Source organism: Ananas comosus, linkage group 5 (genome assembly GCF_001540865.1).
Source record: "Ananas comosus cultivar F153 linkage group 5, ASM154086v1, whole genome shotgun sequence".
Lineage (NCBI taxonomy): Eukaryota > Viridiplantae > Streptophyta > Magnoliopsida > Poales > Bromeliaceae > Ananas > Ananas comosus.
The window spans coordinates 3676858-3696466 of record NC_033625.1 but is presented as its reverse complement, the minus strand read 5'-3'; the positions used below and the strand labels follow the sequence as shown (position 1 = coordinate 3696466).

At 41.9% G+C, this 19609-nt stretch overlaps 5 protein-coding genes and 1 long non-coding RNA gene across 7 annotated transcripts; 1 reads left to right on the top strand and 5 right to left on the bottom strand.

Moving 5' to 3' along the window:
• LOC109710135 lies at positions 669-1936 on the bottom strand. Its single transcript, XM_020232588.1, has one exon. The coding sequence runs from the start codon at positions 1883-1885 to the stop codon at positions 1115-1117; it is 771 nt and encodes a 256-aa protein (XP_020088177.1). The 5' UTR covers positions 1886-1936; the 3' UTR covers positions 669-1114.
• On the bottom strand, positions 1943-6965 carry LOC109710133 (pentatricopeptide repeat-containing protein At1g77360, mitochondrial). Its single transcript, XM_020232586.1, has 2 exons — positions 4428-6965; positions 1943-2189 (listed from the first exon to the last, which is right to left on the bottom strand). Exon 1 carries the CDS (start codon positions 6179-6181, stop codon positions 4724-4726), a length of 1458 nt encoding a protein of 485 aa, XP_020088175.1. The 5' UTR covers positions 6182-6965; the 3' UTR covers positions 1943-2189; positions 4428-4723.
• Positions 7175-8077, bottom strand: LOC109710136 (photosystem II core complex proteins psbY, chloroplastic). The gene has a single exon (XM_020232589.1). It carries the CDS (start codon positions 7931-7933, stop codon positions 7295-7297), a length of 639 nt encoding a protein of 212 aa, XP_020088178.1. The 5' UTR covers positions 7934-8077; the 3' UTR covers positions 7175-7294.
• Positions 9259-11707, bottom strand: LOC109710134 (succinate dehydrogenase [ubiquinone] iron-sulfur subunit 1, mitochondrial-like). Its single transcript, XM_020232587.1, has 2 exons — positions 10917-11707; positions 9259-9740 (listed from the first exon to the last, which is right to left on the bottom strand). The coding sequence occupies exons 1-2, from the start codon at positions 11612-11614 to the stop codon at positions 9572-9574; spliced, it is 867 nt and encodes a 288-aa protein (XP_020088176.1). The 5' UTR covers positions 11615-11707; the 3' UTR covers positions 9259-9571.
• On the top strand, positions 9716-12477 carry LOC109710138. Its single transcript, XR_002216303.1, has 2 exons — positions 9716-9826; positions 12214-12477. It is a non-coding gene; the product is annotated as an uncharacterized LOC109710138 (long non-coding RNA).
• Positions 12699-19551, bottom strand: LOC109710132 (programmed cell death protein 4). Of its 2 annotated transcripts, none has more exons than XM_020232585.1 (4): positions 19308-19551; positions 18776-19050; positions 15001-15095; positions 12699-14837 (listed from the first exon to the last, which is right to left on the bottom strand). In XM_020232585.1, the coding sequence occupies exons 2-4, from the start codon at positions 19023-19025 to the stop codon at positions 13026-13028; spliced, it is 2157 nt and encodes a 718-aa protein (XP_020088174.1). In that variant the 5' UTR covers positions 19026-19050; positions 19308-19551; the 3' UTR covers positions 12699-13025. The 2 variants fall into 2 exon arrangements, with proteins under 2 accessions (XP_020088174.1, XP_020088173.1); XM_020232584.1 differs by having other exon boundaries at positions 18776-19039.

Below are 19609 nucleotides of genomic sequence, written 5' to 3'. Positions count from 1 at the left end.
CCCCCCCCGCAGCTCCAGCTCATTCTAACGCCGTACTCAATATAGCAATGCTAACTCTACTTTCTTAGATTAAAGTTAAATCTTACATCTCATCTAATTCAAAGTTCTATTTTTTTTCTCTAATTTTACTAATTCTTTTTTCTTTTGACTAAAATTTATTTGGGTTTTTTGAATCCTAAAATGAATGTGTAGGATTTACGCACCTATATATAAATATACAGGTAGCATTTTTCTTTCGGTCTAATATATTCATACATGCAATGGGGAACTATCCTATAAAATTTAGCAACACATCAAATATATACAAGATAAAATTAATTTTTTTAGATCCCCAGCAATATTCTATAGTTCAAAAATACCACATAATTTGTTTATTAAGAACAGTATTATGCAAAACATGCACGGGGTTCTCTACCCATATTTAAATCCTAAAAAAAAAAATCTAATATTATTATACACTTTTAGACTCCTGTGACTCGATAAACTGATTGTCACATGTGGGAGTCACATGTGGGAGTCTCTGTTCCCAACGCCACCTCCACTCTCTGATAATACAACCAGTAATTAATAGAACTAAAATCAACAAATTAGTAATTAATACCAAAAATAAGTTAGAACAATACTAGCTCACAATCTTACCATTTTATCATTCAAGCATTAAAGAATTATACAAATTTTAAATATAAAACTTTATAAGATCACGATCACTTTGAATTGCAGATACATGCAGATACAGTAATTTTTCAATGAGTTAACACCAGAACCAGCTTTCTTAATAAAGAGAATATTTATAAGGAAAGGGTGCACAGCATAAAGCATCATTTTGCTGCAAAGTAAAATCGAGATTCCTTTTTATACCCACACCACCTGTGCCTCGAGACCATCGAAAAACAAAAACAAAAACAAAAACAAAAACAAAACCCACCGTTGCTTTTTCTCGTGCCGTATAATTCGAATACCACCGCGGTACGTTTGCCAAAAATTTCAAAAACCTCTACACTTGGCGAGAGAGAGAGAGAGAGAAAAAATCATCTAAAAAAATCAATTATTGGGAACAAAAAAGAAAAAGGAAAAAGGAAAAAAGGAAGGAATAGAAAGGAATGTTGTGTGGTGATTAATCGTTCATGTTCTTCCTGAGGATGAGCTCGGTGTCGAGGCCGAATGCGTCGATCTTGGAGACGCGGAGGAGGTGGGAGCGGTTGAAGAGGGCGAGGACGCCGTCGAGGCCGAGGATGTCGTTGGCGGAGTACTTGTCGCCGCGGCGGTGGAGGGCGACGTGGAGCACGGCGACGCCGCCGGGGCGCAGCGTGCGCTGGATCTCGGCGGCGAAGCGGTCCGGGTAGAGGGCGTGGTCGAAGACGTTGGAGAACTCGAAGTCGAAGGAGGCGTCGGCGAAGGGCTGGGCGTGGAAGTCGCCCTCGGCCACGAGCGGCGGCGCCGGCGCCAGGTCGATGCCGAGCGCGGCGGCGACGCCGATGCGGCGGAGCGCGGCCACCTCCTGGCCGAGGCGCGCGCCGACGCAGAGCGCGCGGGACGCGTTGGAGAGGAGGCCGAGGGCCGCGTGCCGGGCGAAGAAGCGGGCGAAGGCGTTGACCTTGCGCTCCCAGTCGCGCGTCGCCCACACGCGGCGCAGGCGCGGGTCTAGGGTTTTGTTGAGCTGCAGCTTCAGGTACTCGTCGTACGACCGGAACGTGCGCCGCATCCGGATGAGAGGGCTCCCATGGGAGGACGAGGACGAGGACGATGACGATGCGAAGGATCCGGGTTGGGGAGAGGAGGGATCGGAGCGATGCACGAGGAGGAGGAGGAGGAGGACGAAGGAGAGAGGGAGGAGGAGGAGTAAGGGTTTGAGGAGAGGTGGCTTCGTGTAATTATCGACGGGCATGGTTATTAGGGTTCGCAAAAAAAAAAAAAAAAAAAAAAAAAAAAAAAAAAAAAAAAAAAAAGAGGAAACGGGTGGGTGAAGGAGAGGAGAAATAGAGAGAGGCGTTGGGAATAGCTTAGCTTTGCTTTGCTTTCCTTTTTTGGTGTGAGGTGGGTGGAAACTGGAAAGCGCAAAGCGAAGGTGGGAATGAATGGGACGTGGGGGCTTCGGCTTTTCGCCGTCGTCTTTTATCTCGAGAGCATGCGATGGGGAAAAGCTTTTGCTGTGCACCCGGTGCACCGCGTCGGACCGTGAACCGCAGAAGCTGCAGTAATAGTGGGGTGATGTTAATTTGATGGTCGGTATCCGAAATAATAAGTTCGAATTTTAGTTGATTTATATTTTTTATAAATTTATTTTTAAATAAAATAAATGAAATGAATAGCATGCTATCTAATTTTTTCAAAAAAAAATTGGACCAAAAAAATTCATTGGATTCGGTTTCTACTTATAATGAGCAGTAAATGCATACCGATTTAGCAAATTAACTTTGCCCTTACAAAATACAGCTTCATTAATATCACTCTTGACAAATGCTATTTGCTAATAAAATTAGAGCAGACTTATATTTTTTATAAATTTATTTTTAAATAAAATAAATGAAATGAATAGCATGCTATCTAATTTTTTCAAAAAAAAATTGGACCAAAAAAATTCATTGGATTCGGTTTCTACTTATAATGAGCAGTAAATGCATACCGATTTAGCAAATTTAATTTGCCCTTACAAAATACAGCTTCATTAATATCACTCTTGACAAATGCTATTTGCTAATAAAATTAGAGCAGACTTAATAAATCCCATCTATTCCAATTATGTAATGGAGCTTAGTAATAGACGCTAATCTAATAATCAACTAAAGAAATAATAAAGATGTAATTTACTTTTGAATGGGCCGTCAGATGAGTAAGTCAAAAAAAGAAAAACATTTGGCAAAACATTCATCTTATGTAATACTTTATTTATTGTTATCATTTATTAAGCGATTATTTTTCTTTTCTACTTTTTATCTGCACACCGGCACACCCCAACCTAAAAGGGGTGTATGTCTATCATTACTCGCACCAGGTGCAGGCAATAATTTCTCGCCATGCAGGACAGGAGGAGAAATGAACAGCAAGCGTTGAGTTTCGGAAAGGAACAAGAGTACACAATTACTCTGATCCTGATGCGTTATTTTGCCACCACCGCAATAGCAATTGGATTGGATTAGGTGCAGGCACGTGAACTACTGTCGATTTCCAGGCAAGGGTGGTTGGGAATGTGGTGGTTGGAAACGGACTCGGGCTGTGATTGGATCTTGATCTTTTATAAACTTTTTTAAAAAAAATATTTTACCTGATCTGATATTGTTAGTGGAGGATGAATGTTCACATACAAATACATAGTCATCACTAAGGTTTGACCTGATGTTGACCTGCAGGCTACAGCATTAGCAACGCATTGCAAATTATAAATTGTTACTCTTAAAAAGTCAAATTAATACTTATGATCTCAAACTTTTATTTATTATAATTTTTTACTCTATTATTTTTAACTTATTATAATCTAGTCTCATTATTCAATCTAGTTAGCTAAATATTATAAATTATTTATAAAAATAATATAGCATTTTAATTATTATCGTGTCATCTATCACGGTGCTTTCACATTACTTCTCAATGACCTCTAGGGGTGTAAACGAGTCGAACACGAGCGAGCTAGGGCCGGGTCGTGTTCGGTTCGTTTAATAACTGAGTCGAACAAGAGCTGGCTCGTTAAAGTATCGAACCGAAAAATTTAGCTCGTGTTCGACTCGTTATGTCTCACAAACAACAAGATAGAAAATTAGAAAGGATAAATGTAGAAAATAAATTTATGAAATTATCCATTAGACTCTGACTTAATAGTGGAAACTTTATATATAAATGAATCTGTTTATAATTAAGTTGGGCTTTATGTTNAAAAATAAATTTATAAAATCTTATCCATTAGATTTTGATTTAATAGTTGAAACTTTACATATAAATGAGTCTTTTTATAATTAAACTCGTATTTATATTTTTATTTTGCTAAAAATTAAATAATAAAAATATATATTATATATAATTATTTATTAATATATAAAAATATAAATTAAATAAATTATATAAATATAAAATATATGTATTCGAGTTGTTATTGAGTCGAACACGAGCGAGCTAGCCCCAGCTCGTATTCGGCTCGTTTATTAAACGTGTGATTCAATCTCGAACTCATTTCGAACCGAACACGAGCTGCTGGCTTATAATCAGCGAGCTGGATTGCCACCCCTAGTGACCTCGTAAGTGGAATGACTTCAAAACCTATTCGACACCGTCCAAAGTCAAAACTATTGCCATATAATATTAAACTAATGATCAAATTTAGATGCGCTTCCTATTAAAAGTAGGATTTCAGTCAAGATCTGATTGGTTGATTATACTGGGCAAAAAAAAAAAATGTAAAGCAACTAGAATATGGATACCAGAGATGAAGAACAGACCATGGATTTTGGGTTCAATTCAATATTTTGTACTTCATACAAGGATACAGTTGTTGCTCCGATCACGTCGCATGTAGGTATGGATTAGCTACAAGACCATAAAGATAGTTTAGGATGCAGAAAGAATCAGCACATATGGATGGATTAGTGAGAAGACCATAAAGATAGTTCAGGATTCAGAAAGTATCAGCTGAAGATCTTCTGGAGCAATGCATTCATCTTCGCATTTCGAGTTCTGCTTCATAAGCTATAAAACTTTGCAGTATAACTTAGTATGACCATCCACCAATCCAGGATCAATCCCATAAGGGTTCTTCTATCAGATTCTTCATTTTCTCGACAAGAAACTCGAGCACATCTTCTCTCCCTTCTTTCAGAAGCAACTGCCTCAGCTTCCCGAACGTCGAACCAGGAGGCCTAATTCCCTTTTCGACCATATCTTCTAGCAAAACACAAGCTCGGCTCACTTCGCCCTTCTCGCAGAGCCCGTTGATCAGAACAGAGAACGTATGCATGGTCGGGACAAACTGTTTCTTTCCCATGTACTTCCACACTTTCAAAGCCATCTCTAATCTATCACTTTCGCAGAACATTTTTATCATCATTGTATACGTATCAGAGTCCGGTTCGCAGCGCTTGATCATTCGTCGGAAAACCTTATATGCCTCGTCGTATTCCTCAATGCTTATCAAGCTGTTCAGAATGATGTTGCAGGTTCTTGAATTGGGACTAATTCCTTTACTCTCCATATCCTCTATGACCCTAAAGGCATTCTGAAACCTGTTTACTTTACAAAAAGCGGTGATCAGCGCATTATACACAGCGACATCCGGCTTAATCCCATTCCTCTCCATCTCCAAGAATGTGGCAACTGCATCCTCTATCCTCTTCTCGACGCCGTAAGTATGAACCAAGACGCTATAGATAAAAGAGGTAGGCGGGCAACCTCTGAACCCCATGTCATGAACGAGATCAACCGCCTCTTCCACCCGACCGGCTTTACAAAGGGCATCGACCATGATCCCGTATGTGACGATATCCGGCTCGCACCCTCTGTCGATCATTTCCCGGTAAACTTCCCGCATCTTGGGCAAATTCGGAGCCCGCCCCCACCCCTCGAGCAATATGCTGTAAGTCTTTGCGTCGGGTTCGAACCTTTCGAACATTTCGCCAAACACCTCCTGCGCCTTCCGCACGTTCTTCGACTTGCAGAATGCGCCGAGCAGGCTATTAAATGCGGCCAAGTTTGGCGAAACTCCATACTTATCCATGACATTGAATGTGTAGATTGCTTCATCGACCTTCTGCGCACGAGCATACTTGCGCATTACGATGCAGAAGGTCTCGACGTTGAGGAGGCCGTCGCGGCGCATGGCGGCGACGACGTCCCACATGATCCGGTACTGTCTGATCTTCGCGAGCGCCGCGATGACGGTGTGGTAGGATTTGACGGTGTGGGAGCATCCGCGGTGCGGGTGCTGCTTTCGGGTCCACTCGAAGAAGCGGTAGGCGAGCATACCGGCGTTCTCGAAGCGCTCGAGGACTCGCTCCGCCGTGTCGGGGAAGACCCGGATACCGCTCTCGTCGAGAGCATGCTCGAGCCCCGATTTCGGGTATGACAGCATGATCTTGCATAGCCTCTTTGTGGGGTCAGTAAAACCCTCAGGGTCATTGGATTTTGAGCTAAGCATTCTCACAAACACCTTGCGGGCGAGAACAGAGAGTTTGCGAAATGACTGCGGAGACCTGCTCATGCTGCTGCTGATATCTAATACTTTGTTGGTGGAATGGGAAATCTTAGTAGGATACAGGTAAATAGATTATCCGAGGTCAACAAGTCATTCTCATGGTACGATACGAAAACCCAAATTTTTGCACGAGTTAAGATCTCTTAATCTACGATACGATTGATACTGAATTTATGGAGTGCAAGTTTCGAGTTTTGAGATAGCCTCGCATGTGCTTGACCTGTCCATTTGAGTTTCATAAGCTGATAAAAGAGCTGAGAAATCCATCAGCGCTCGTATAAACCACAAAGGAAACTGCAGAAGAAAGAAATCAGGAGAGAAACAACTCCGGAGGGAAGAGATAGAGAGGAAACATTGTGTGTCTGCATAATCAACATCTTTGCGTTTGTGTAGGCCGCGAATAAATGCCCCACAGCCCAAATCGAAGCCTAGCCAATTGGAGTGGAGAAATGCTATTTGTGAAACCAACTCTTTGGATGATCTTATCCAATCCAAAAATTTCGATAATTTTTAAAATTTTTAATATTACAAATATAGTACTGTAGTAACACTAGCGTGAAAAAATTAAATTTTCAATAACTTTTTTTAAAAAAAAGGAATCGAAGATTTAATCCCTGATTTGATATACACGCAGATTTGCTCATACTGCACTCTGCATCCAAATTTTTTTTGATGTAACACTTATATTCACTCGTCTAAGAATTTGGACATTCGAATTCTAGTTGATAAATATTTCTAGCTATATTTATTTCTAAATGAAATAAACATAGCGGGTAACATGCTATCTAACTCTAAAAAAAGAAATTTGGACATTAATTCTTTTTATCATTTTAATATTAGACAAAAGAGATTAATAAGACTAGTTTAAAATTCATCAATCATATTGTTTTGAAGATGCCGAACTTGATAATCTAGCCGCAGAGACTTTCCGTTAAATTTTTGTTCTTTACCAACTCCTACTTTTGAACAATATTATACATACACTTGCAAACAAACAAATTTGGATGCAACAAAACTACTTTGCATTACTCAGACAAGTAATTAATTACACCATTCTTATAACTCACCCCACCACCAATCCATCACATGCATGCACCTACAACAACCAAACCAAATCAATCACCCGGACCTCATCCTGTTGAGCTGATTGAGCGCCGGCTGCAAAATGTTGAACAGCACCCACGCGATTGCCGGCGCCACCACGAACAGCAGCAGCAGCCCCCTGCTATCCCCCGACCCCTCGGCCGCCGCCGCTGCCATCGTCGCAACCTCCTCAGCCGCCGAAGCGCTCGGCGTGGAATAAACTAGCCCGGCAGCAGCGAAGCCGCCGCCGAGGCCGAGGCCGAGGCCGACGACGAATCCTTTCTCGCTGCGCATCCGTTCCAGCTGGTTGAGCGCCGGCTGCAGGATGTTGTAGAGCACCCAGAGGATGGCCGGCACGAGGGGGATGAGGAGCGCGAGGCCGCGGTTGTCGCCGCCTTCCGCGAGGTCTGCGATCCGCTGCGCGGCGAAGGCGGCGTCGGCGGAGCTCAGGGTGGAGAAGACGGCGCCGGCGATGGCGGCGGAGACGGCGGATGGGCAATTGGCAGTCGAGTTGGAAAGGATGCTCTTGTTTTGGATGGAGGGAAGCGAGACGTTAATGGGTTTTAGTGTTGTGGTGGTGGTGGTGGTGGTGGGTCTTGCGGAGGTAGGATTGTGGAGTGAGTTGAGGGTGAAGGTCTTAGGCCTGAGCATGGCCATGGTGGATATGGTTGCCATGGATCAATGACACTAGTGGTGCAAGAAGGTTAGAGAGGTAGCTAGTGAGCTTTTGAGAGAGAGAAAAGGGGGAGGAGCGTGATGGGATTTGCTTGGGTTCGAAACTTGAAGCAGCTGATTTTGAGTTGTTTGCATGAGACCGAGAATCAAAAGAGCATGTGTGGCTTAGATTGAGTGGCCTTATCCTGTAACTAAGATTGGCGTCCAATAGGAAGAGGGGCTTTAGATTGTCACCTTATCTAGTGGGTGGTTATTGGGAAATAAATATGGGCCTCAATTATCTGGAGTTCGATGTTGAACTCTCCAGAAGCATACATGTAGGAGCCATTGAGGGGGTACTAAACTAATAATAAAGCATGAGAATAGAGTTAATTCTCGCAGAAAGATTGAATACACTACTACTAGGTTTGAAGGGAGTGTGACAAGCCGAAGCTTCGGATTATATGAAAATAATGGGTGTATTATGTATGCTGTGCCCTGCCCTAGCTCGTCCTCAATGCGTTTCATACGTTTGTTAGATTGTGAAAGTGTTACTACTACATGTCCCTGACTCTTTGAACAGTCACAATATAACAGTCTTAAACCTCCTCCTACTATATTGTAAGTCCCTTGGTTCTATGTTTTATTTTACTTTATTTTTTCTATGTTTACTGTTAAACATTCTCCACGAATCAAAGCATATTCTACCGCAGTTTTAACTTTAAAATTTCATAGGCATGCAAGGTTTACCACTGTAGACTCTCTTGTATAGAAAACGAGCGGTGTCCATCTTAGGCTAGAAACTAAAAATGTATGCATATGCATCTACAAAAGATTACAAGAATAAAGCCGCACAAGAAAGGACAAAACTATTAATAAAGCAATGTTAGAGTAGTAGCTCCACTGAAAGAGGTCGGCAAGGACCGCATGATAAATGAAAAGCTTAATTCTAGAAGGTTTATATGATGAACAAGCCAGGAACATTCAAGTATCGTCAAAAAGGTCAATGACCTACATATAAATCATGCTACAAACTCGAATATACTTTACCGAAAATAACAGGAAATTCTAAACCACTCTAAACACAAAACCAGCATCCGAATACAGCTTGTATGGCAGTTGAATATGCAAATGATCACCGACAAAACATCACAGTTTACAAATGAAGAAGAGCAGAATAAGGTCTTCTTTTTCCACTTCAACATAAGAAAAACAATAATCATAACAGATTAACAGAAGAGGAATCAGATTAGACAAATCCCACTTTCAAAGAAGACATCACAAATCCATCAGAGCAGGGAAACACCAAGAAACAGGATCAAGAGAAAGATGCCCAAAGGAAGCAATATTCAGGAATTACGTAACTCGTGATTGAAGCACTGAACCACTCCATTCAATCAATAATACAGACAATTGGACACAATTTTAGATCTGCCCTGAGTTTAAATAGAACCAAACATCCTAAAAGGAGACATGCCAAGCAGAGATCATATCCTTCATCACAGACCAAAAGAGTTTAGTTTTTATTTCAGGTGCAAAACAGAAAAGTTCTAAACTTAGACATGGCAACAATTATTAACACACAAAAAAGTACCATGCTTTCTCAGAATACAGAACTCCAGAAACTAGTGACTAGATGCCGACCCCAAAGGGAATGGTCTACTGAAGCTGGAGCTTTTTGATGGATTCAATCTGTTTTGCAGGGTTCAATCCCTTAGGGCAGGCATGGACACAGTTCTTTATAGTGTGGCAGCGGTAAAGCTTGAACTCATCATTTATGGCCTCAAGACGCTCCTTTGTGTACTGGTCACGGCTGTCCTGAATCCACCTAAACAACAAGAAAACATGCAGAAGAATATTTCAATGCCATAAATCATTCGAGATTGCACACCAATTCAACTAGGTGATGTAGTGGTAATGTGACCAGAGAAGATAAGTTCTAAACTCCCAAGTAGCTGCAAATATATATCTTTTGGATTCTTAATGCATGCATGGATGTCCTCGGGTTTACAGATAGCTAATCATATATTCAAGCTACTTCCAGCTTGACTATATGGTTAGCTTACATTCTCAATCTAATTTCACCCGTTTTGTCTGATTGTTTGAAATATCAGAGAACTAAATTCCTAATATTACAATGATAATTAAATAGCATAAAACTGGTTTCTTGTCAGATTTAATATTATTTTCAGCTTTAAAATTTAAAAAGACTAACCCTAAATAGAGCTGTAAAGCAAGATATTTCAGTGCCAAATCTTTCAAGTGAATGGAATTACAGATGATATGTTCGAATTATTGTCTAATATACGAGTTATTGCATGCAATTCTAAATTTAGGAAAAAAAAACAAAAGGGGAACTTTTCAACACAGTTACTCAACAAAGGCAACATAGAACTTGATTACATTGGCAATGATATAGACTAAACCAATGGAGTCACAAAAATGGTAATTTTTTAGATCTGCATTGCAGAACATCACATGCTATTCAAACCCTAGAATAAACCCTGTCACAGAAATTGCTGAGACATTCATGGTGTATGATGCCAATTTCAAAAGAACTATATCAGAAAATCAGGAAAATTACTTATACCACGTCCTAAAACGCTATTCCTCATCTAAACCATAAAAATCAGATATCCATGTACTAATCACGAAGAGATGAACCTAATCCATAAGCAATAGCCACCAACTAAACAACATATGATAGGGTGAATTAAGCATAGGAAAAGAAAGGAAAGTGACCACAGGTGAGCCTAAATAATTGAAACAAGATGAAAACAAGGAACCAAACACGCAGATCAAAGCGACACAACGTGTATAGATGAACATAATTCATGCATATTAAGATGAGGACAAGGAACCAAACACAAGGATCAATCATCAAAATGATATATAACGATGTATAGACCAACCCTAATTGGGGCATCAAAACACGTAGAACAAAGAGCACAATCAAAACAAGCGAAAATCCAAGGGGGGGGGGGGAAGAGAAAAAAAGGAATACCGGTGGGCGTGGAGGAGGGCAGCGGGGCCGAGGTAGGTCTCGGGGTTCCACCAGTAGCTGGGGCAGGAGGTGGAGCAGCAGGCGCAGAGGATGCACTCGTACATACCGTCGAGCTTGGCGCGGTCGGCCTTGCTCTGGGGGACCTCCTTGCCGGGCACCGGCGGCGGGTCCTTGCGCTTGAGCCAGGGCTCGACGCTCTTGTACTGGCTGTAGAAGTTGGTCATGTCGACGACGAGGTCCTTGACGACGAACATGTGGGGGAGGGGGGTGATGGTGGCGGCGTCGGAGGAGGACTGGGGGATCTTGGTGAGGCAGGCGAGGCCGTTGTCGCCGTCGATGTTCATGGCGCAGGAGCCGCAGATGCCCTCGCGGCAGGAGCGGCGGAAGGTGAGGGAGGGGTCGACCTCGTTCTTGATCTTGATCAGGGCGTCGAGCACCATGGGCCCGCACTCGGAGAGGTCGATCTCGTAGCTCTGGAGCCGGGGCTTCGACGAGGGCTCGTCGGGGTTCCAGCGGTAGATCGAGAACGTCTTCGGCCGCTTCGGCTTCGAGGAGGACGACGGCGAGGGCTCTGATCGGGACGAGTGCGGCTGCGCCTGGACGAGGCGCGCGGCGGCGACGGTGGGGGGAGGAGGAGGGGCGGAGAGGACGCCGCGCGCGGCGGAGCCGCGGCGGACGAGAACCCTCGCGGCGGCCATGGCGATTGCGGAGAGAGGGAGGAGGAGGGAGAGAGATGGATCGATGGATCGAAAGAGAGAGAAAGTAAAGAGGGGAAAACTAAAAAAGAGGCGTCTAATGTCGCGAGGTAGAGGAGGTGTGTATGCCACGGTCTATGTTGATTCGGTGTAACGCCCATGTGGCATTTCGATGAGAGTGAGAGAAGTGAGGATCTAAAGCGTGGGCCCCGCATGTCAGCAGTACATCCGTGATATATAACTGTTGCACGGGAGATTAGACGCGGCGAGGCACATTTCTTATGGGGAATGAGGCGGCGTTCCATTTCGTGGGAAATTAGTGCATGCACCCGGTGCACCGCACCTCATTATATTTATGGAAGTATTATTACAATAGTTAGAATGTAATTTATTAGATTTGTTTTTGTAATATTTAATAAGTAATAAATTTTGAAGGCGAGTTTTGTGAATTTAATAATTTTTTAGACCTCATTTGATTTTAGAGACTTTGATGTTTAGATAATAGATTTTTAAATTCTCGGTCATACTTAGCGGTAATATTGGATTTAAAGATATTAATTATTAATCATAGAAAAATTTGCTTGATGTATGAATTTCCACAGGGCGGAGCACTAATTTCTCCTGCTATGAGTGAACCTCCAGGCGCAGACGTGGCAGCAGGGTTCGTCCGAGATGTGGAAGCCATCAGCAACACTAGTAATCAGCGTAGCGAAACCGACGCTGGAGGAAACGCGCGTGTTCTAGGATGTTAAGACTCAAAAGCGCACCTTGATTGTAGAATAGAAATGGACAGCGTATTATAGTGTTCCCCTTAATTGAATATGTTGAATGATGAACTCCTCAAGTCAATGCTGTTGTTCGTTAAATTACAACATGTTGTTTCAATTTGATGGAAGATACTTTTCTCACAAAAATAAGAAAGCAAGAAGCGTCTACGGAGTGTTTAATTTTTGTTATAAAGAAGATGCAGTTATCAGCTAATTGCAGCAAATATAACATTTCATAGCATTTCCAAACAGGTGGTTCTTTTTTCATTCCCCGTACAATTGATTGATATAATGAAACCTAACAAACAAACAACAACAGGTGACCATAAAAGGGATCAATTAGAACCAAATTTTTACAAAAACCCCATAATAGCATAGCAGTACACCATCAGATGAAACGTCTAGCAGGTTGTGTCCCAGGTCTTCCCACAATAAAATTGTAAGCAAAATGAAATAAAGAAAAAAAACAAAAAAGCTACAGAACTACTACATATGGGTAAGTTGAAATACCAGATAATCCGAATCATCAGAACGACACTCAGTCTGGTTTCTATCTGAAAGAACACAAGAGTGAATAATAGGAAATGTTCTAGTTGGCTACAGCATCTAGATGGAGCAGCAACAGCGAATGACGAAAAGATAACGTTCTACTTGGCTACAGCATCTGGAGATGGAGCAGCAACCGCGAAGGACGGCAGCAGCCAACTGCCATTCCTGGCACGGTCCACATAGGATCGAAACTTCTCCTCCGCATCAGGAATATCAAGTGCCAGGTCGTCGAGCCCGTCCCTTACCCTAGAGAACCCTTTAGTCATTTGGTTGATGGTGATCAGCCCTTCACCAAAGCACTCCTGCAGCAGATCCAGAAGCCTGTCATTCTTCTTCTCCATCGCCATCACCAGCGCCTTCTTGACCACCTCGTGGTTGAAGAATGGCATGCCTAGGTCACGAATGCACTGGCAAGCTTCCCCCACATCGCCCCCCGTCTCATACTCCTCCAGAAGCTTTGTAATCTTGTCCTTTGCGTCCTCCACTGCCCATCCTGTGCCGCCCCCCCAGCATCTTAAAAGCCTCTCGCCAGCATGGCGGGCAGAGACAAGTGAACGGGCCACATGGACAGTTTCACTGCCACTGCAATTGGGCGGAAGCTTGCCGCTTATTTCCTCTAGGTTCAAGGGGAATAGCACGTCGTCAATCACCGCCCTAGCTAGAAATAGGGCTAGCTCATTTGAAGCGTCCAGAATGTCAAGAGCTGTATCCTCTGCAGATTCCAAGAGCATTATGAACCCATTGACGATATCTTCAGTTGAGAAGAAGTCCATGCTGAGTGCCGATAGAAGAACAGATGCCATTTCCTTTTCCCTGTTCTTACGGTCCATTGCGAGAGTGATGAGCTTCTTGATGAAAACCGGATTATACTGTGGCAACGATAGATCCTGAAGGCTACGAATGAGTTCAGGAATGTCATCAGAGAGAAAGTACTCATGTATTATGGTAACTATTTCCTCCTTGTACTTCCTTAGCTTCTCATAATCTTCGCCTCCTATGTCCCCGTTGACACCTGCTGAGTTGATAAATGAAGGGTCGAGCCATCCCTCAGAAGCTGCCTTTTGCAACAGGTTCTCGAAAAGTGATTTCGCAGACGGGATGTCGAGGGACAGATCATCGAGGCTCTCAGTGAGACGGGAGAAGCCCTTTGTCATCTGGCTAGAGCTGATCAGGCCTTCCTCGGATGCTTCTTTCAAAAGCTTGGGAATGATAGATTCGGACACTGCATTCTCCATCGCGAGGACCAGCGCCCGCTTCACGACCTCGTGGTGGAAGAATGGCAACCCTAGCTCCCTTATGCACCTGCAGGCTTCTGCTGTATCACCGTTTTCAATATATTCTCTTAATAACTCACTGACTTTCTTCTTGACCTCTTCAACAGTGATGTGAGTAGTGCCACCCCAACGCCGTTCAACCAACTCTGCATGGTGAGGAGCCGAAAGATAGCTCTTTTCAGCTGTCTCTATGACTTGTAGACCCTTAGAAGAATCTGAAAAAGTCCTCTTCGCCCTAGTGAGGAAGGCTGGCGGCAGAATTTCGTCAACAACCGCTCGCGCGATGAAAAGAGCCAAAAGATCAACTGCATCAGGTATGTCAAGCGCCAAATCATCAACAGCCTCGAGTAGCATCACAAAGCCTTGGCTGATTTGAGTTGAACTTATCACATCAGAGTAGAGAGCAGACAGCAACACTGACGCCATTTCTTTTTCTTTGTCATGACGATCCATGGCCATGGAAACAAGTCTCTTAACAAAGTAGCGATGATACTCTTCGGAGCCAAGATCTCTTAGTTCAGTCGCAGCCAATTCTACATCACCAGTAGTGAAGTACTCCTCGATGATCATAACTACAGACTTCTTGTAGTCATCGAACGGGCTAGAAACAGCGGAACCAACTAGCTCATATGGTTCCTGATATCACCAAGTAGTTAGTAACAGAAGGGAAGGGTAATCCATTTTGTTATTTAGAATGATAGATTTACTCCATAGCTAGAAGAGGATAAGTTCAATAACAGCTTTTATAACCACTAGTAAGAGAGGTGCGGAAAAAGGATGACACGGATAAAGCTCATACCTCACCACTATCATAATTTGGATCATTCCTGTCAAGCCGCGAGTCAGAATCTGTATCTAGAAGTTTGCCCCACGTGCCTTTCCCACCAGCACCATCTGAAACAAGAATATTAGGGAGACTGGAGGAGAGTACTAGCAAGTAGAATGGGAAACAATCGCGAAGAAGCATGTTGGCATGAAGCAATGGAAGCATTAATTCACAGAAAACTGAAACGAAAATCTAGGGATATGAAAATACCGATATATACAAAGAAACATATTATAATTTTAATACTACTAATAGCTTCGATATGTTATGATAAAAAACTAAGAGAGCACTTCGAAATTTTCGTCAAGAAAGGTAGTGCCTAATAAAAAACGCAAAGCATTCTGTAATCTGTATAAAAAAAATTTGTATGCTTAAACAGTGATAAATTCATTCCGTCTGGCATTAACAACCTACCAGTCACCTCAGATATAATGACAAATTTCCGTTAGGAATGGAGCTTCTCATATCACACTGAAGTTAATACTACGAGGAAAATCTCTCTGATTTACTATTCTGAGCAGGTCACAGTCACTGCCGTTGCCTTCCTAAGAGAAATCAGAGAATATTAAAGGCCCCTCACCAGGGTACCAAGAAGCAACCCGTAAGTTCCTGTGAGCCATATGCATATTTACAGTGAAAACTAAGCACTTTTTTTTTCCTTCTTTTTTTCTTTGGTTGGCAAAGGTGACTAGTCAGGTCTTGAAGCAGCCACCAAGGCACCTATTAAGTTGTAACAACATTTGAAGATCTCAATCAAATATCAGTATGCCAATTTCACCCACGCGTTAATCAAACAAGACATTCTAGCCCCCACAAGCAGATATTTATCATGACCAACATTAAACCTAGAAGTTCCTTGTATTGGCAAGGGTTGTCCAAACTTGGTCTTAATGAGTATCATTTCCAAAAAAGAGTTGAACCAAAAAGTAGCATTCATATGACCCATCCCAAATACTTGGGATTAAAGGTGAAAAGTGGTTCAACTTGAGTTAGAATTTCAGAAGTAATTCAAGCCTAGTGATAAAGAGGGCTTCTGGTTTTAAATCAAGCTTCAATCTCTTGGAAACTCCCATTTAAGCAATTATATAACCAAGGGTTAAGATAGCGTAAGATAATAATTAAAATATCAGCTTATACAAGGATATCAGAAGTTGGAATACTCTATTAGTATTTTTAAATCAGTCAAGTTTTACTTACCTGAGATCTCCCATTTGAGCAAGTCTAAAAGTAAAACCCAAGGTTTAGCTGATCTAATTTGGTACAGAAGAGCTTATGATAGGATACTGCAACAAGTCCAGTGACAAAGCTCGTATCTGGATTGCGGGTGGAAGTTCCACTTGCTAATGTACTGATTGTACTCCAATTGAAGTAATTCTAGCATTCACTCATGACTAAATAGACAAAGACTTTAAATTAACCTAATCTGGAAAGAATTAGGTTCTGCATTTAATTTATATTACAACATATATTAGTTGGTGTATGACAATAAAGATGTTAAATAATTAAATTTCATACAATGAGCATGATTAAGAGATTCTAGCTTTTTGTTTCAAGCATTTAATAAATTTTTCAGTATTGGAAATGAATTATGTGAAAGCCTAAGTTCCAATGAGACAGATTGTGATTGTTGTGCCCATTGTCAAAGTGGCATGTTGAGATGCAAATATGACTACAGAATGGAATTTTGACACAAGATATCAATTTACACAAAGAAATCTATGATTAAGTTCATATAAATTTCAAAGTACCTAACAATGGTACTCACTTGAGACCGTAACCAAATCCCCAAAAAGTATTGCACCAACAATATCTAACGCAGACCTTACCAGCTGGTCAATAACTGGAACAACAAAATTGGAACATGACCAATCAGATACAACACCGTATACAGTAACAGTCATATATAAAATTCTGAAGAAAGTAGAATAAGTTGACAAGGAACCACTATAAATTTGAATACTTAATTATCTTGGTCCAGGCATAAACATCTATTGAAGCCTAATTACCAAGTAGAGATCTGATAGCTTAACACAAGCACAGTCCTCTGCAGCTGTTAAATTATGTTGACGCTTATGGGAAGCTTTTTAAAAGTGTGAGCAACAAAACACTTCAACCAATTTTCAAGCATAAGCATCATAAAGATCTCATATATTTCATGAAAGAAGGTACAAAATGCAACTAATCCACAAATATTATAGTCACATCTGTGATTGTAATCCAGACGTAATTTCCCAACTAGTTAAATATCAATTCAACCGTACTTTACTAATGCATCTTTACCATAAGAAATAGAGAATAGATCTACAAACAGTTTCACATTGCTCTTTTAAGTTTATACTTATATTTGCAGAAATTTAGTCCAAAAAAATAAGCATACTTAAAAAATAATAACATGTCAAGGACACACAATAGCATGCACGGATGCACCGAGTTAATAATCTGCATGTATGCAAAAGATTCAAATTGGAACCGAGGAATATGTACCAAACCCCTCAAAGCGCAAGTAAGCCGCATGACCTCTTGGAATCAAAAGCTAAACAACTACCTGCTTATAACAGACTAAAGAAACTCCAGAGTTTTCACACTTGGCAACAACAAATAATAGTTCAGCCCTATCAAGACTTTCTTGCTACCATACTAACATGCTCCTAGAGAAGTACACTAACAAAGACTATTGATTTAATCTGGCATATCAAAAAAGAAAAAAGCATCATTGTGTTCCAATCAGATAGATAAGTACAAAACTTTTCACATCTCAGTCCATTTCCACTAACATGCAAAAGGAATAAAGCTGCAAGAATTAAATAGTAAGTTAGCTCCACAGCACAATATCTCGTATTGGAGTTCACATACAACTTGCAATACAAGTAGAAGGATATCTCCATCATAAAAATTCATTATAATGAGAAATTATAGTTCTCAAAAGCAACTATCTGTGACGGTGGAAGCTAAGACCAAATTATGATGTCATATGCCGCCTGCTTCACTTCCCACTAAGTGTGTGGCAAAGCTAAGGCTATTCCCCTTCCTTCACTTCCTGACCCCCAAAATAAAAATAAAAATAACTGTTTAATTTACTCAATAGATCTCTGGCTTGTTCTGACAAATGTGACAGAGTGAAACCTTTTCCTATGGAAGCTTCTTACACACCTGTTTAGAGGCTTTAACCGTTTCTGGAATTGCCTCACCTAATTAAAAAGTCCACATGCACATGTGGACTGATGATTAGTGATAAATCGGAGTTCTTCTTTTTAAATCTACAGTGGATAGGTTGTTCATGCTACCGACCCCGCCACTGGATTCACAATTCAGATCCAGACGTACAGCGATTCTATGTTTAAGTCCTTCCACAAATGGAGGAAAAATTACAATCCATACAAAGAAAGTGGTAATGGATGAGTGATATGACGCATCTAGAGTGTTCCCATTTTAAAGATAATTACTTGGCAAATAATCGGAGTTTTAATTAGAAGGTACAGGACAAAAGTGTACAAAAATATACAGTCCATAACTCCATATTGACAAAGTATCACATCAGATAAAATAGTTAGTTGATGGTTCTTCAACATTTTATCTACTATCTCATTCATAGGTGCTTTAATTATATAGACCAAGTAAAATTCTACGCAAGTTAAACTAAATATAATGCATAAAGGGAGATTAATAATAAAAAAATTCTACACGATTCATAAGCATAATCCAACAAACTTACATAAGAAATATTGCAAAAGAGGAAAACACCACTAACCTTTCTTCACCTTCACAAACTTTCCCGAGTGCGATCGCCTCACATGCCTCAAGCCCCCTCCCACAGCCGGTGCCCTCCCGCCAACCGCATTCTTATGGTGATGCTCGCGCAATGAGGTGGTCGGCGACCTCGGAGAGATCTTCGACGGCGACTTGGGGGACGACGACAGCACCTCCGCGTTCTGCACCGCGATCTTCAGCACCTCCCTCTGCTGATCCGTCAGAAACCCTTCGTTCTTCGGCGACGCCATCTCTATTCCCACCACTTCAAAATCCCTAACAATAAAAACATCAAAACGGGATCCCAACAATTCACATCCCTATCCCAATTCATCCACCACCAACACTCTCCGAACGCATCGAAAGCCTAATTATAAATCAACTACGCATCCAAAATCTAACAAGAAGACACTTTAAAATCATCAGTATAAACAGGAAGTGAACTAAATCCGACGCATCTGATCGAAACATCGATTAAGAGCCAACCGAAACAGAAAAGAAAGAGATCGATTCGGATTCCGAAGAGGGCTCACCTCCGATCGAAGCAAACTCCTCAAACTCGCCGCGTAATCCGCCGCCGCCCCCGCCCCCGCCCCCGCCGAATCGCGAGCCCCAAACGATGGCGAAATGGGGCGAAGAGAGACGGAGAAAGGAAACCCTAGAAGGGGCCGATCCCCTTTCGCGCGCTTGCCGAAACGGGGGAGGGACGAGAGAGAAGGGGAAGAGGGGAGAGAGAGGAGGGGGTTTCTACTGCTTCAGTTGTTGTGTAGAGGGAGGGGGGGGCGCTATCGGTTTCGAGTGCACGTCAGGGGTAGGGTCTTGTCGCGGATTATCC

Excerpts from the sequence above, each read along its gene's own strand:
- LOC109710133 (XM_020232586.1), bottom strand. The coding sequence starts at position 6,181 with ATGAGCAGGTCTCCGCAGTCATTTCGCAAACTCTCTGTTCTCGCCCGC.
- LOC109710136 (XM_020232589.1), bottom strand. The coding sequence starts at position 7,933 with ATGGCAACCATATCCACCATGGCCATGCTCAGGCCTAAGACCTTCACC.
- LOC109710135 (XM_020232588.1), bottom strand. The coding sequence starts at position 1,885 with ATGCCCGTCGATAATTACACGAAGCCACCTCTCCTCAAACCCTTACTC.
- LOC109710134 (XM_020232587.1), bottom strand. The coding sequence starts at position 11,614 with ATGGCCGCCGCGAGGGTTCTCGTCCGCCGCGGCTCCGCCGCGCGCGGC. Across the intron at positions 9,741-10,916 it reads GCCCTCCTCCACGCCCACCG|GTGGATTCAGGACAGCCGTG; the intron begins GTATTCCTTTTT and ends CTTGTTGTTTAG.
- LOC109710132 (XM_020232585.1), bottom strand. The coding sequence starts at position 19,025 with ATGGCGTCGCCGAAGAACGAAGGGTTTCTGACGGATCAGCAGAGGGAG. Across the intron at positions 15,096-18,775 it reads GTTTGTGAAGGTGAAGAAAG|ATGGTGCTGGTGGGAAAGGC; the intron begins GTTAGTGGTGTT and ends TTCTTGTTTCAG. Across the intron at positions 14,838-15,000 it reads CAAATTATGATAGTGGTGAG|GAACCATATGAGCTAGTTGG; the intron begins GTATGAGCTTTA and ends TGGTGATATCAG.